Below are 15,554 nucleotides of genomic sequence, written 5' to 3'. Positions count from 1 at the left end.
TGAATGCTGGTGGTGCTTTCACTCTAGTGGTAGCATGAGACGGAGTCTACAACCCACACAAGTGGCTCAGGTAGTGCAGCTCATCCAGGATGGCACATCAATGCGAGCTGTGGCAAGAAGGTTTGCTGTGTCTGTCAGCATAGTGTCCAGAGCATGGAGGCGCTACCAGGAGACAGGCCAGTACATCAGGACACGTGGAAGAGGCCGTAGGAGGGCAACAACCCAGCAGCAGGACCACTACCTCCGCCTTTGTGCAAGGAGGAGCAGGAGGAGCACTGCCAGAGCCCTGCAAAATGACCTCCAGCAGGCCACAAATGTGCATGTGTCTGCTCAAACGGTCAGAAACAGACTCCATGAGGGTGGTATGAGGGCCCGACGTCCACAGGTGGGGGTTGTGCTTACAGCCCAACACCGTGCAGGACATTTGGCATTTGCCAGAGAACACCAAGATTGACAAATTCGCCACTGGCGCCCTGTGCTCTTCACAGATGAAAGCAAGTTCACACTGAGCACGTGACAGACGTGACAGAGTCTGGAGATGCCGTGGAGAACGTTCTGCTGCCTGCAACATCCTCCAGCATGACCGGTTTGGCGGTGGGTCAGTCATGGTGTGGGGTGGCATTTCTTTGGGGGGCCGCACAGCCCTCCATGTGCTCGCCAGAGGTAGCCTGACTGCCATTAGGTACCGAGATGAGATCCTCAGACCCCTTGTGAGACCATATGCTGGTGCGGTTAGCCCTGGGTTCCTCCTAATGCAAGACAATGCTAGACCTCATGTGGCTGGAGTGTGTCAGCAGTTCCTGCAAAAGGAAGGCATTGATGCTATGGACTGGCCCGCCCGTTCCCCAGACCTGAATCCAATTGAGCACATCTGGGACATCATGTCTCGCTCCATCCACCAACGCCACGTTGCACCACAGACTGTCCAGGAGTTGGCGGATGCTTTAGTCCAGGTCTGGGAGGAGATCCCTCAGGAGACCATCCGCCACCTCATCAGGAGCATGTCCAGGCGTTGTAGCGAGGTCATACAGGCACGTGGAGGCCACACACACTACTGAGCCTCATTTTGACTTGTTTTAAGGGCATTACATCAAAGTTGGATCAGCCTGTAGTGTGGTTTTCCACTTTAATTTTGAGGGTGACTCCAAATCCAGACCTCCATGGGTTGATACATTTGATTTCCATTGATCATTTTTGTGTGATTGTGTTGTCAGCACATTCAACTATGTAAAGAAAAAAGTATTTAATAAGATTATTTCATTCATTCAGATCTAGGATGTGTTGTTTAAGTGTTCCCTTTATTTTTTTGAGCAGTGTACTTTCTTCAAACATCTATACAACATTGTATAAAATAATCAAAAGAATCATAAAGTCCAAACATTTTAAATTACCGACAATCCTATAAAAACAGAAAGGAAATTAGTTAAATCACTCTATTGTCTCTCTCTTTGGTTATTCTCATGAAAGATATTTACATTTTGAGCAACATTAAGTTGGATTTACATTATTTTGTTAAAATGAAATTAACAAATCATTGAAACGACTTGCATAATTTTGTTTTACAGATATTGTTGGGGTATTTTGAGACTTTATTGAGACAGTTATGAAATGGCAGAGGGGATGATAGGTGGGGGAAACAGATTGCAGGGTTGGAGCGGGGGAATTTAACCCCGGTCTTCTGTGGGGAGAGGGGTGACCTGTCTAAACCGGGTGCATTACTAGATGACGGGCTTTGGTCAATTTCAATTCACCCCAGATTAATTTCTTACAGTGTGGATGTGTGGTTGAGTGGGTAAAATGTCAACGTCAAAACAAAGCATAAAAAAAATCATGGAATTCCACAAAATATATTCTTAAAGTATCATCAATCAATATGTAGGCTATAAACCATTTTAATTTCTAATTAAATGATTGTATGTCTTTTTTTGTGTGTATTTTGATGCAGCCTTTTACATGCACTGAAACCCCTAAAAACACCAATATTCAGGTTGAAGAACCACTTTGGGTTATTCAGAGTACTACATTTCTGTTTTAAAACACATTATGTGTGTTAAAACACTTACATTGGGTTTACATTCAAACACCCTCCAAACACCAGATATCAGCTTAGGTGCATTACTTTTCATGGTTTCATTACACAATCATGGTGTTTTAAGACTTTCTATTTTTACAGTGTGGTCATGATAATTATGCTGGCTTCATAGCAGTCTTGCAAACCCAGATACTCAATTCTCAGAATTCGTGCTTATGGAGAACATAAAGCTTGGAACTCAAGGCTAGTTTCCTTGAAATACTTGTTTACATCTCCATCAATACAATGTGTACATGTAAAAAAACAAAAACAAAGGCCTACTTTCATAGAAAAATACATTTATTTTGAACAATTTGAACATTTTATTTTGTTTACAGTCAGGAATATGAGGTAAAAACTAAAATATTAGCTTAGCTAACAAAATTAACAATACAGTATAGCTCATGCACTACAATGTTAAGCAACTTTTGCGAAATCTTCAACATGACCATCCGATACATGGTTCAATACTTTTACTAATATTAAAATCACCATGATCAACACTTGCTTACCTCATCATATTACTGTTAAAAAGTGAATTATGACATGCTAGAAAAAGTGAGCGATATTATTGTACTTATTGTAAAACGAGCAGTAGGCTAATAGATAACACAAACTCTATTCAGTGTGCCAAGCTTCTAGAATGACCAGTCTAATAAAAATGTTTGGCCTACATACTTTTTATCCACCTGTACACCTTTTAACAGCCTCAATTATAGTCTAAAGATTGTTTCCCAAGGAGCCACGCTAATTTGTAGTATGCCTTTACGTGTTATTATTTACATTCCACCTCCCTTGTGTAATAGTACAGTCGATACAGTTGACATTATCAAGTGCACATCTGTAAGATAATCATGTTGCGCAATGCTATCTAGCACTTAAGAAAACAATTACTCTTTCAACAATGGCATTTTCTTATGCCTATTTCTGACTTTAACAGATGTCAAATTACGCTTCCTCAATACTCAAATAATGTATATATACCAAATAATGTATTCTCCTGCTATATAGATTTCTAACGTATTGTGAAATACATATTAAGTAGCAATTCTCAGCGACCAAAGTGTATGGTGAAAACAAAGCTTTTTAAGTTGGCACATTGAAACACCACAATCTGTACTTACAGTACTCAGAATCTAATTTCTTAGACATTAGTACAAGTAGGAAACTCTCTTGTGATCACTCTCTCCCCATTTCTTCCATTTTCTCCTGGAGATAGAATATATAAACAAAGGTATAATTATTATGAATAGTGCCCCAAAGACACTATTGTACCCAACCCCCCAATAAAACAAATTACCCCAGTTGGTATCAATTGAATGTTTTGATGTTGGCAGCGCTTGGTGGACCTTTGTGTCGCCTACCAACTAAACTAGCATAGGAACCACTGCAGGCATCAGAGTAATGATAACAGACAGACAACAGCGAATTCATTGAATCTAATGTTACAAATGGAAGCTCCCGTATTGCTCTGCCCATTGGGAATAAATAGTTGGAAGGCAACAGAAGAGAAATCAATCTGTCTCAGATCACTAAGGTCTGCTGGAGGAGAGACCTGCTGTGAGATAAAGATTGGCCAAAGTGCTGACCTCTCAAAAAGCCTCCCACCCACATGTCTATCAGGACCACTGCAGTGGCACTATTGTCAAAAACAGTCTGCTTTAACAACCCAAAATGGTTTCCCTATGTTGACCTTTATGCTTTATGCTTACAGGAGTTTATGGTGCAAATTAAATTAATTTAGCTACAAAGGCACTTAAGGGTTTGTCAAGTACAATACAGTAGGCCTACACCGTGAAACTTTCTGTATCTTGAAATGGCTAATCATAATGCCTTCATGACATTGAGATTGACACCATGCTTGCCATTGCAATCCATAATTCTGTCAGAATTCAATATCTGACACAAACCTATTCTGATAGAAGATAAGGTTCTTCAGTGTGGTTTTTATTGCAGCTCGCTTGACGGATTAGCTATCTCTTTGAAAATGTGTGAGTTAACTGACTAGCTAGCAGTTTGTGGCTTTTATACTTGCTGTCCTAGCAATGATGAAAATGTATTACAATGTTTCAATTATACTTTTTTTTTTAACCAATGCATTTAGCGTGATTAATTATTGTAATTGCGTGCTTGACTGGATCCGAATGAACTTGATGTATATTACGACATTTTACAATACAACTTTATTGTCCATATGTTACAGCACACAACAGAGATGTGTCTTCTGCTGTGTGTGTACAGCTGATTTACATAGGCTACGGCATGTGATGATTTTCATGGGAGCTTGGCTCTGAAGGCCTAGGACCATTAGGCAGGTCTGCCACTTTGCTATACGGTAAAGTCTAACTTACCACTGCTCCTGGCCTCCAGTTCTTTCACCATAAGTTCCTTCTCTGAGGGGAACTCACTGTGCTTCATCTTGGACATGGGGTTGTTCTGCCCGACGGTGCCGATCATCTCCGGCTCCTTTTCCTGGTTCTCCTCAGCCTGGACATGGATCCAAGGGATTTTCCTAACAAGCCAGACACCACTCTACTGACGTCATGTGAACTTAACCTGCAGTACTGTCACAACTTCACTTCTTTGTTAATAGTTAAGACTATAATGTACCTTTTGAATGCCACTAAGACAAAATAAGAAAGAATTGGTTGACTATAACTAACCAATCAATATTATTACGAGAACATACCTTTTGAACTTGAAGATGAAGAATGCAGCTAAACCAACAAACGCCACAGATAGCAACATCAGCATGACCGAGCTACTGTGAATTGGGTTGGAATCAACCAGAGGTGCTGGAGAAATACAGAGACAGACCAAGTCTTTAGCCTACAGATTTCTGCTTTAGCCAATTATTTTGTTGAAATCATTAATTTAATGTAGTTATGTCTTTGTGTTACTCTTGTCTATAACTGTTCTGTATTTTGTCATGTACTTTATGTTTTGTGGGGACCCCAAGAAGAGCTACAGCTAATGGGGATCCTAATAAACTAAAGTAAACAAATCATGCCAAACATGCAAAAAATAGTTGGTAAAAGCAGAAACAATTTCTATGGGAGAAAACAAGGGCAGACACTAGCAATTATTCACTTTTATTCACTTAGCATGTGTCCAATAAGTCTGAGTGAGCGGTTCAAAAGGAGCGGCATCTGTCATGTTTCATTTTAAGACGGCATAAAAAGGGCCTCCATCCATGAGCTCCCGCTCTTTCTCCCTAAGCCTCTGAAAGGTTTGCGCTTAGTCATGGCTTTAAGTGCTGAGGCGTATTATTCAGAGTATGTATTAGCCCACCCCTCCCAACCCATCTTTCTCTCTTCCAAGAGGAGACCAGTGAAGTCGGTGACCTTTCCACAGCATTTTAAAGGCATCTCAGACCTTTCCATGCAGACACAAATTAAGACAGATCAGTAACTTGATGAAAAGGGTAAAGTCATGTGTGCTTGATCGACACGTTTTGGTGATATGCTAATATCCAAATGACCCCGTTGACTTCCAAGGTGCATACTAAAGGTACATATTGTTAAACGTTTCATTGATTGCATGACTATAAGACAATCTACTGTAATAAGCTAGTTACAAAAGAGATTCAATTAAAAATGTCCATCAATATCTGCTGTTGACATCAGGTGGTGAATTGAGTGTCAGTACAGTGCTTATTATAGTATTCTGAATTGTTTATGCATTGTTATTTAGCACTTTATACTGTGAAAGAGTCATAGAAAAACTGCAACTTACCCGAAGTTAGCTGTGTGATGTAAACAATTATTTGAGTGTCAGGTTTCAACTCAAACTGGATCAATCCTTGGTTCAGGGCATTTATAAGAATGTCTGATATCTGTTTGACAGAATTGAAAAATGGCACCCCAAAATGTGCATTTGCAAAGATTATTCTTTCAAATTTGAAGTTGATGATAACATTATCTTGGAAAACAAATTAAGTCAGTTTAACCCCATTGGTGATGCAAATGTGAATTTTGAGGAGATTAATTACAAGATTAGATGTTCTAGAAGATTTCCGAAAGTAAAAACTCTTGCAAGAAGTGAAGCAAAATATGTTTACACTCACTAAGCCCTCTTTGTCCCCTTTCCCATGTTCAGGCAACTGAGTCTCAGGCAGGATAAATAGTTCTGCTGTTGTTGGAACACCTGGAAACAACGATACCAACAGCTGCTCCTCTGGAAACCCAGACACCTGTAACAGCAGTCTTCCAGTCAAACATACACACTGCTATTGTTGGAAAACACATGATACTACACATCTATGTTAACTTTACTTCTTAAAAATGTCACATTGAATTAAGGAGGGTTATCCTCATCATATCTCATGTTTTGAAATAGTGACAACCTCATGACGACTGTCGTTCCAGAGGGAACTTTTTCCTGTACCTGTGACACAGCTGTCCTCACCACGCGGCCAATGTCCTCTCTCCACTTGGGGATGTCAGGGTTGTGCTCATCCAAAGTTGGAGAGAATGATAACAGCAAGGATTTGAAGAACTCTGCGAAACATGGAGGATGATTCCATGAACCCTCTACCACAAAGCTTTGCCGTGTGGCAACATACCATTAAGAATCCTTCAGTTTTCTGGAATTGTTTATAACCTAACATGAATTGACAATTTACACTTGTTTCTCATGACATAGAGGTGAGTAGACAGGAGTAGAGGTGACATCCACATTTTCACTAACAAGGCAGTATTTACATGGACATAGAAGATGTGTGATTAAAAACAAGTTGCGTACTTATGTTACATTCATTTAATAGCCTTTGAAGGAGTCCTTCCCTCTCACCTTTAACAATGATGACCTTGGTATCCTGCAGTATGTTGCACCCAGAAGACACCTGGACAATGACCCTGTTCATACCCTCCTTCTGAAACGTGTACGCAATGCTTCCACCCAAGGTTATTAAGGACTGGGTTTCGCAAGACAAAGAGAATGTCATAGAAAACCTCACAACCTTGTCTTTTGCAGCACACATGAAATACAAAAAGGACCAAAACAACTTGCTGCGAATAAACACAATTCCAATCTACAATATAACGAGGGACCTGAACTAGGCAAGGTGTAGCACCCACACAGATACAGCAAGACTGGTCAGTGTAATTGGGTGAAGGAATCTCACCTCGGAGCTGTTTTCAAACCACCAGAAGAAGGTGAGTGTTCTGTGGTGGACAGGCCAGACCACAGCAGTTAGGTTGGCTTCCTTCTTCCTGATGGCCACAATAGGAGCTGAGAGATACACACGCTCCACTGGGCCTGAGACACACCAAAGCACACAAGGTAACCACATTGGCCAATACAAACCAAATGCAGTCATTTTGGTAACAGTAAGTTTGTTAGTTTACAAATCCAACAGCTTCATAAGCACTTAAAATTCAATGTTGTTGTAGGTCAATCTATAGTTGTTGACGTATGATCATCTATAATCTATGCTGGTGTCAGTGGCTTAACATGCTTGGGCAGGAAAAATCATGAAACCACATGAGACATAAGAGAGCCAGTGTTTCTCGTTGACATACTGGTGATGTGTAAGAACATGGAGCTGCTGTCATATCCCTGGCTGTTCTCAGCATGTGCTGTCACTCTGAAGATCCCAGGTGCTCTATAGCTGTGTTTGATCCCATCGCCTCTCCGGCTCAGGTTGTACATGACCGTGATGCCATCCCCAAAGTCTAGCTGGATATAAGTCCACAACGGGTTTCCCTGGAGACAGGAAGTAAGACAGGCATCATTAGTCAGAACAGATTGTAATGACACTGCATTATCCTTCACAGGGAAGAGTTGTCTAGGGAAATACTTGGGATGAGATTTGAGATTAGTCATAGGAGAAGCACTCTGGAAACGAGAAAGAACAAGAGAGAAATCAGAAGGAGAAAGTGAGAGATAAAGAAACAGAGACAATGTAGTGAGTCATAGTGCTCTTTCATTCCAAAACCAGACAAGGGTGGTTCAGGCTCTGGGGATGTCACGTCATCCAACACTTCAAAAGCACAAGATAATCCAGGACAAACTTCCACAGCTCCATGATGAAATAATAATAATATGCCTACTAATGACACAGTATTGGTTAGTGGTGGGAGAGGAGACTCACATCGTCCAGATGCACCAGGAAGGTGACGTTACTGCCCAGGTTGGCGGTGAGGTCTCCATGGCTGGTGGTCAGTCTGAGGCCTCTGGGAGGCCTGGGGGAACAATGCTGTTTCCTGGGGGAGTACACATCCTTTCCTCCCTCTTTGCAGTTATTAGACAAAACCTTCCTGTACCTACCAGTGACAACATTCACAGCATAGATGTAATTTTATAATTGAGAGTGAGACTGGATTTACTGTAGTCTCACAATGCAGAGAGAGTAATTTGCTGAACAAAGGGCCTTATTCAATCAAAAACAATACTTACTGAGTGGGAAAACACTGACTATCAAATCACAGCACAGAAAGAGTGTTATTTTGCTCAAGGGAGGAAGGAATGAGGGATAGTACAAGTTACTTACCCTGTGCTATTGAGGTAATTCTGGCTAGTGCTACAGCTTCTTGTTACCGTGATTGGGTCAAACCAAAATGCAGGGGAACACTTTCCATCAGCTTGACGTTCATACCCATAATCACTGTAAAACATGAGACTGTTCAGAAAACACTATTTACTTTCCCCTCGCTGACACTAAAAAGCTTTTGTAGTTGAGCAATAGGTCACATTTCTAGTATGACTACAAGTTTTAAGAGCATAAATAAAGACATGATTGTTGTCAGATGTTGGATCAAAGAGAATTTCAGACAGAAAGATACAATACATTTAGAATGAATTTAGCGATTCATTACTTATTAATTGGATGATAATAAATCCTTTGTCATTATGTAAAGCTTAGTCACATTCACAATTTGCAAACTATAATTGGATTGTGTGGATGCATACACAGTGGCTACATGCAATAAACTGGAGAACATTTGGGAAATTGAAGAAGTATAAAGTTGAGCAAACTAATAGTTGTGGTGATTAGATATGTGATTAGGAGGGCTGTTAAGTCCTGTGAGGCTCCAGTAATTAAGAAACAATTCCATTTAATGTCCAGCAGAGTGTTGGGGGATGGGTTACATTTACAATCCCCTTGCCTATTCACTGATGTAACAACTGAGGAAGTCTACCATAACATTACTAACCATTCAAAATCATATGCCCTGCAGATGCATGGTTCTGAGGATATGACTCGGGAGTAGTCCTGGGCCAGCATACAGCGGTTCCCTGGCCTCCGTTTCATAAAGGTCTGCTTCTCTCCCATCACACATGGCTCTCCCTATCAAACAGCATTACATTTCATTCCCTGCTGTGAATTTCATTACATTGATTCAATGTTTTTTACTGCTGAATAGTCTGAAATGATATGAATATACAATGTGATTCAGCTATGTGTGTGTATGTATGTATGTGTATGTATGTATGTGTGTGTGTGTGTGTGTGCGCGTGTGCGTGTGTGCGCGTGTGAACGTGCACATGCATCCATGTGCTGTGTTTACAGTGACAATAAACAAACATGCCCATCTTGATGTTGGCATCAAATCAATAACTTTCAATATGTACGTTACCTTGTTATGTAGGTGCCAAGTCTGATAATCTCCGTCCATGCATCTCCTGCTAAAGATGGCTTTGTAGTCAATCTTTATAAGCTGCCATTCTGAAACACGACTTAAGTGTCCAGTGAAACTTGAATCAACAAAACAAAACAATAGGTAAGTTATTAGCCTTATTGTCTTTGTCTCTTGTAAAATTAAGATGCTGGGTCTTCCCAGACTAGTATATTGCTACTGTGGCCCAGACGTTCAACGTAAACACATTAACAAAAGTAAATAACTTTGCAAACACAGCTATGTGTATAGCACCTCTGGGCAAACAAAACATTGTAAATTGAGAAATTAAGTTTAGGTGCTATTTACCCGTTCATGCATAATAACAACACTATTTTACTTTCATAACCAGATGACCTGTAACCTAGAATATGAGTTATGTGTTTACTTAATGTTGACCCAACCCTGACTCCACTTACATGATGATGTGATTCTCTGGCTGCATGAGAGCTCCATCCAGAAACAAAGGAGCCAGAGAGAAACTGTGACGATCCCATTTCTTACCCTCGTCCAGACTTATCCTATTTCACAACACAGGACAACAACTATTAACATCTGATTAAATATATCACGTAGTTAATTATTATGCTAGTAATGGTGTAATTACCTGTACACCACAATTTCAAAGGATGTAACTCTCTGGCATCTTTTTAATCTTTGCAAGGTATGACAATGAAAAGAGTTTAACAGAAGATATTTCTAACCGTTTCTACAAACAGAATCCAAATTCCTATTGATACCGTTCTTATGACAGTAAGATACATTCTCACTATGGATGAAAAATGAAGTACCCATATCAGCCTGTTCTCTATGTTGGAAATTATCCCAACTATGCACTCAATAATAGAACAAATGTTTCACAGGTCTAGGTAAATGTCGACGGCGACAAAACATAAAAAGAGATATGACTCACGCTCTAACAATTGAAGGACTTAAATCACCCTTGACAGATCTTAATTGATCGTGACACTGTTGCAGTTCGGTGGACATCAAAGTATCTGGTGTGACAAGGTTCCAACAACACAAGGACCTATGCCCACAAAGTCCCTTGATACTTCAAACCTGCACTTGGCTACATTTGCATTAAAGTAATTTGCAAAAATACCCACGAACAGTGCAAAGCAGTGACAGACATTTATTGTTGAAAGGATTCTAACAGTTTTGATGTAGTGAGAGAAACAGTTGCAGTTGCTGGAGATAGACATTCCATGCAAACATACCTTGCCAATCATAATTTCAAAGGCTAAATGTAATTGTATGCAACATCAACACCAAAACTGAAATCAGAATTAAATTAATTGTGTCCTGAAATGGGAACATCAACATTAGTCTTTACATTTTGCACACCCGTTTCTGAAATGAACTGATAAGGTACAGTATAATGCATTGTTACATACAGTGAATATAATTATTATACTACCATATACAGTGTATTCAGAAACTATTCACACCCCTTTACTTTTTCCACATTTTGTTGTGCTACAGACAGAATTTAAAATTGATTAAATGTAGATTTTGTGTCACTGATTTACCATAATGTCAATGTTCAAAATTTATAAAAAATGGAAAGCTGAAATGTGTTGAGTCAATAAGTATTCAACCACTTTATTATGGGAAGCCTAAATAAGTTCAGGAGTAAAAATGTGCTTAACAAGTCACATAATAATTTACATGGACTCATTCTGTGTTCAAAAGTGGTTAACATGATTTTTGAATGAATCCCCATCTCTGTACCCCACACATACAATTATCTGTAAGGTCCCTCAACCGAGTAGTGAATTTTAAGCACAGATTCAACCACAAAGATCTGGGAGGTTTTTCAATGCCACGCAAACAAGGGCACCGATTGGTAGATGGGTAAATATGAAAAAAAAGCAGATGCTGAATATCCCTTTGAGCATGGTGAAGTTATTAATTAGGCTTTGGATGGCGTATCAATACACCCAGTCACTACAAAGATACAGGCGTCCTTCTTAACTCAGATGATGGAGAGGAAGGAAACTGCTCAGGGATTTCACCATGAGGCCAATGGTGATTTTAAAACAGTTACAGAGTTTTATGGTTGTGATATGAGAAAACTGAGGATGGATCAACAACATTGTAGTTACTCCACAATACTTACCTAAATGACAGAGTGAAAATAAGGAAGCCTGTACAGAATACAAATATTCCAAAACATGCATCCTGCTTGCAACAAGGCACTTAAGTAATACTGTAGAAAATGTGGCAAAGAAATTAACTTTTTGTCCTGAATAAAAAGTGTTATGTTTGGGACAAATCCAACACAACACATCACTGAATACCACTCTTCATATTTCAAGCATGGTGGGGCTGCACCATGTAATGGGTATGCTTGTCATCGGCATGGACAAGGGAGTTTTTGGGGATAAAAAGAAACAGAATAAAGCTAAGCACAACCAAAATCATAGAGGAAAACTTGGTTCAGTCTTCTTTCCAACAGACACTGGGAGACAACTTCACCTTTCAGCAGGACAATAACCTAAAACACAAGGCCAAATCTATACTGTTGTTTACCAAGTTGCTTACCAAGACAACATTGAATGTTCCTGAGTGGCCTAGTTACAGTTTTGACTTAAATTGGCTTGAAAGTCTATGGCAAGACATGAAAATGGTTGAGGAGCTTGAAGAATTTTTAAAAGAATAATGGTGTCACGATCGTCGTATGGAGTAGACCAATGCGCAGCGTTAGTTGCGAACATACTTCTTTATTAAGTGAAAGCACGAACAAAACAAGAAAACGATAACGTGACAGTCAACGGTCAAACACAAACCAACTCGAACAAGATCCCACAAAACACAAAGGGCAAACAGACAGTTTTAAATATGGCTCCCAATCAGAGACAACCAGCCACAGCTGACACTCGTTGCCTCTGATTGGGAGTCACTCTGGCCAACATAGAAACAGCACAACTAGAACTCCCGACATAGAAATACAACACATAGAATGAACACACCCTGGCTCAACATATAGAGTCCCAGAGCCAGGGTGTGACAGTACCCCCCCCTAAAGGCGCGGACTGCGACCGCGCCTCAACTAGAACCAAACAGGGGAGGGCTGGGTGGGCATTCCTCCTCGGCGGCGGTTCTGGCTCCGGGCTTGCCCACCACCCTCCAATAATCCCCCCATAGCGCCCCTGGTCCGATCTGGCCCCGCTGGCTGGAGCTGAACTGGACATAGTAGGAGCGGATAGCTTCAGCTCCGGTGTGGAGCAGCCGACCAGTACCTGATCAGGCACCGGTGACCCAGGCACGGGTTGTGCCGGACTGACGACGCGCACCCCTGGCTTGGTGCGTGGAGCAGGAACGGACCGGACCGGGCTGACGATGCGCACCCCTGGCTTGGTGCGAGGAGCAGCAACGGGCCGGACCGGTCTGACGATACGCACCCCTGGCTTGGTGCGTGGAGGAGGAACGGGCCTTACCAGGCTGACGACTCGTACCCCTGGCTTGGTGCGTGGAGGAGGAACGGGCCTTACCAGGCTGACGTCTCGCACCCCTGGCTTGGTGCGAGTAGCAGGAACAGGCCGGGCCGGGCTGGCGACGCGCACCGTAGGCTTGGTGCGTGGAGCAGCAATGGGCCTTACCAGGCTGACGTCTCGCACCCCTGGCTTGGTGCGAGTAGCAGGAACAGGCCGGGCCGGGCTGGCGACGCGCACCGTAGGCTTGGTGCGAGTGGCAGGAACAGGCCGGGCCGGGCTGGCGACGCGCACCGTAGGCTTGGTGCGAGTGGCAGGAACAGGCCGGGCAGGGCTGGCGACGCGCACCGTAGGCTTGGTGCGAGTGGCAGGAACAGGCCGGGCCGGGCTGGCGACGCGCACCGTAGGCTTGGTGCGAGGGGCAGGAACAGGCCGTGCCGGGCTGGCGACGCGCACCGTAGGCTTGGTGCGAGTGGCAGGAACAGGCCGGGCCGGCGACGCGCACCGTAGGCTTGGTGTGAGGGGCAGGAACAGGCCGGGCCGGGCTGGCGACGCGCACCGTAGGCTTGGTGCGAGTGGCAGGAACAGGCCGGGCCGGGCTGGCGACGCGCACCGTAGGCTTGGTGCGAGGGGCAGGAACAGGCCGGACCGGGCTGTGGAGACGGATAGGAGACCTGGAGTGAAGAGCGGCCACAACCCGTCCTGGCTGAATGCCTACCTTCACACACTCTGTGTGAGGCATCCGCACAGGACGTACAGGGCTGTGTACCCGTACTGGCATAACAGCACGTGACACTGGAGCAGGATATCCGGGACCGAGGAGAGGCATTGGAGACCACGAGCGCTGAGCCGGCACACTCCGTCCTGGCTGCATACCCACCTTCGCACGACACGTGCGGGGTGCTCGCACAGGACGTACCGGACTATGCCGGACCACTCGTGGCACCGTACGCCGCTCCGCATACCGCGGCACCTGCCCAGTCCCATGCTGCCATGCCTGAGTACGGGAAGTTGGTTCCGCTCTCCATCCAGGCTCCGCCAACCTGCCTTCTGGCCCCCCAAACCCGGTGGCCTCCTCTCCAAATCACCCTGTGGCAGCCTCCTGCTGCCCAGTCGCCCATGCCGTGTGCCCCCCCCTAAACATTTTTTTGGGTTGCCTCTCGTCCGTCCGACGACGACACTGCTGACGCCGCTGCTCCTCTCTCGCCAGGGCCTTAATCCTAGCCCATGGCCCTTTTCCCCCCGAGCATGTCCTCCCAGGACCACACTTTGCCCACCTGGGCCATCGCCAACCTCTCCAGCTCCTTTCCTGGCGCTTCCTCCCATGTCCAGGCCGCCTGTTCCTGGACACGCTGCTTTGTCCTGGAGTGGTGGGATCTTCTGTGACAATCGTCGTATGGAGTAGACCAATGCGCAGCGTTAGTTGCGAACATACTTCTTTATTAAGTGAAAGCACGAACAAAACAAGAAAACGATAACATGACAGTCAACGGTCAAACACAAACCAACTCGAACAAGATCCCACAAAACACAAAGGGCAAACAGACAGTTTTAAATATGGCTCCCAATCAGAGACAACCAGCCACAGCTGACACTCGTTGCCTCTGATTGGGAGTCACTCTGGCCAACATAGAAACAGCACAACTAGAACTCCCGACATAGAAATACAACACATAGAATGAACACACCCTGGCTCAACATATAGAGTCCCAGAGCCAGGGTGTGACAAATGGGCAAATATTGTACAGTCCAGGTGTGCAAAGCTCTTAGAGACTTACCCAAAAAGACTCACAGCTGTAATCGCTGCCAAAGATGTTTCTAACATGCATTGTATCAGGGGGAGAATAGTTATCTAATCAAGATATATTAGTGTTTTATTTTTCTTAAATGTTTAATAAATGTTAGAATATTTCTTCTACTTTGACATTACAGAGTATTAAATCAATTTTAATCCCACTTTGGAACACAACAAAATGTGGAAAAAGTCAAAGGGTGTGAATACTTTCTGAAGGCACTGTACAGTACACTACAGTATAATTACAATGAACATACCATACGTGCCGGATGGGTACTGTTGCAACTAAAGACACTGCAACTAAAGCACCTCCATTGTCAAGAAACCAAACACCGAGTTCTTCTTCAAAAATCTAATAAAAAGTAGAAGACAATAAACATATGATTTGCATCAATAGTTGTTCACATTCATAATGTACATTTAGGAAAAACTAACTGAAGTTGGAGACCATTTTGAGGCAAAGATGGGTCTCACCTTTCTCCAGCTATTGCCAGCATCAGATGTTATAAACATCCCAAGGTTAGTGGAGGACAGCTCTGTACCAATGTTGCCTGAAAATAAATAATGAATATGAATTCATATACAGTGGGGAAAAAAAGTATTTAGTCAGCCACCAATTGTGCAAGTTCTCC

At 43.0% G+C, this 15,554-nt stretch overlaps 1 protein-coding gene across 2 annotated transcripts in view; it reads right to left on the bottom strand.

The window, feature by feature from the left end:
* Positions 1-2,353: 2,353 nt before the first annotated feature.
* The window catches only part of LOC121570996 (VPS10 domain-containing receptor SorCS3-like), a 65,076-nt gene continuing 51,875 nt past the window's right edge, over positions 2,354-15,554 (bottom strand). For both annotated transcript variants that reach the window (XM_041882231.2, XM_041882238.1), the window contains 16 exons: positions 15,397-15,473; positions 15,180-15,274; positions 10,110-10,211; positions 9,652-9,769; positions 9,229-9,362; positions 8,565-8,678; positions 8,166-8,337; positions 7,594-7,777; positions 7,197-7,330; positions 6,863-6,986; positions 6,458-6,570; positions 6,138-6,263; positions 5,807-5,906; positions 4,761-4,866; positions 4,423-4,583; positions 2,354-3,280 (listed from right to left, as the gene is read on the bottom strand). In XM_041882231.2, coding sequence (XP_041738165.2) covers positions 3,216-3,280; positions 4,423-4,583; positions 4,761-4,866; positions 5,807-5,906; positions 6,138-6,263; positions 6,458-6,570; positions 6,863-6,986; positions 7,197-7,330; positions 7,594-7,777; positions 8,166-8,337; positions 8,565-8,678; positions 9,229-9,362; positions 9,652-9,769; positions 10,110-10,211; positions 15,180-15,274; positions 15,397-15,473 — 1,925 coding nt within the window. In that variant the 3' untranslated portion in view covers positions 2,354-3,215. The remainder of the gene's footprint in view (positions 3,281-4,422; positions 4,584-4,760; positions 4,867-5,806; positions 5,907-6,137; positions 6,264-6,457; positions 6,571-6,862; positions 6,987-7,196; positions 7,331-7,593; positions 7,778-8,165; positions 8,338-8,564; positions 8,679-9,228; positions 9,363-9,651; positions 9,770-10,109; positions 10,212-15,179; positions 15,275-15,396; positions 15,474-15,554) is intronic.

The sequence above is a fragment of the Coregonus clupeaformis genome, chromosome 1 (assembly GCF_020615455.1).
Source record: "Coregonus clupeaformis isolate EN_2021a chromosome 1, ASM2061545v1, whole genome shotgun sequence".
NCBI lineage: Eukaryota > Metazoa > Chordata > Actinopteri > Salmoniformes > Salmonidae > Coregonus > Coregonus clupeaformis.
The sequence above is the reverse complement of the archived record's forward strand: the minus strand, read 5'-3'. Positions and strand labels throughout refer to the sequence as shown.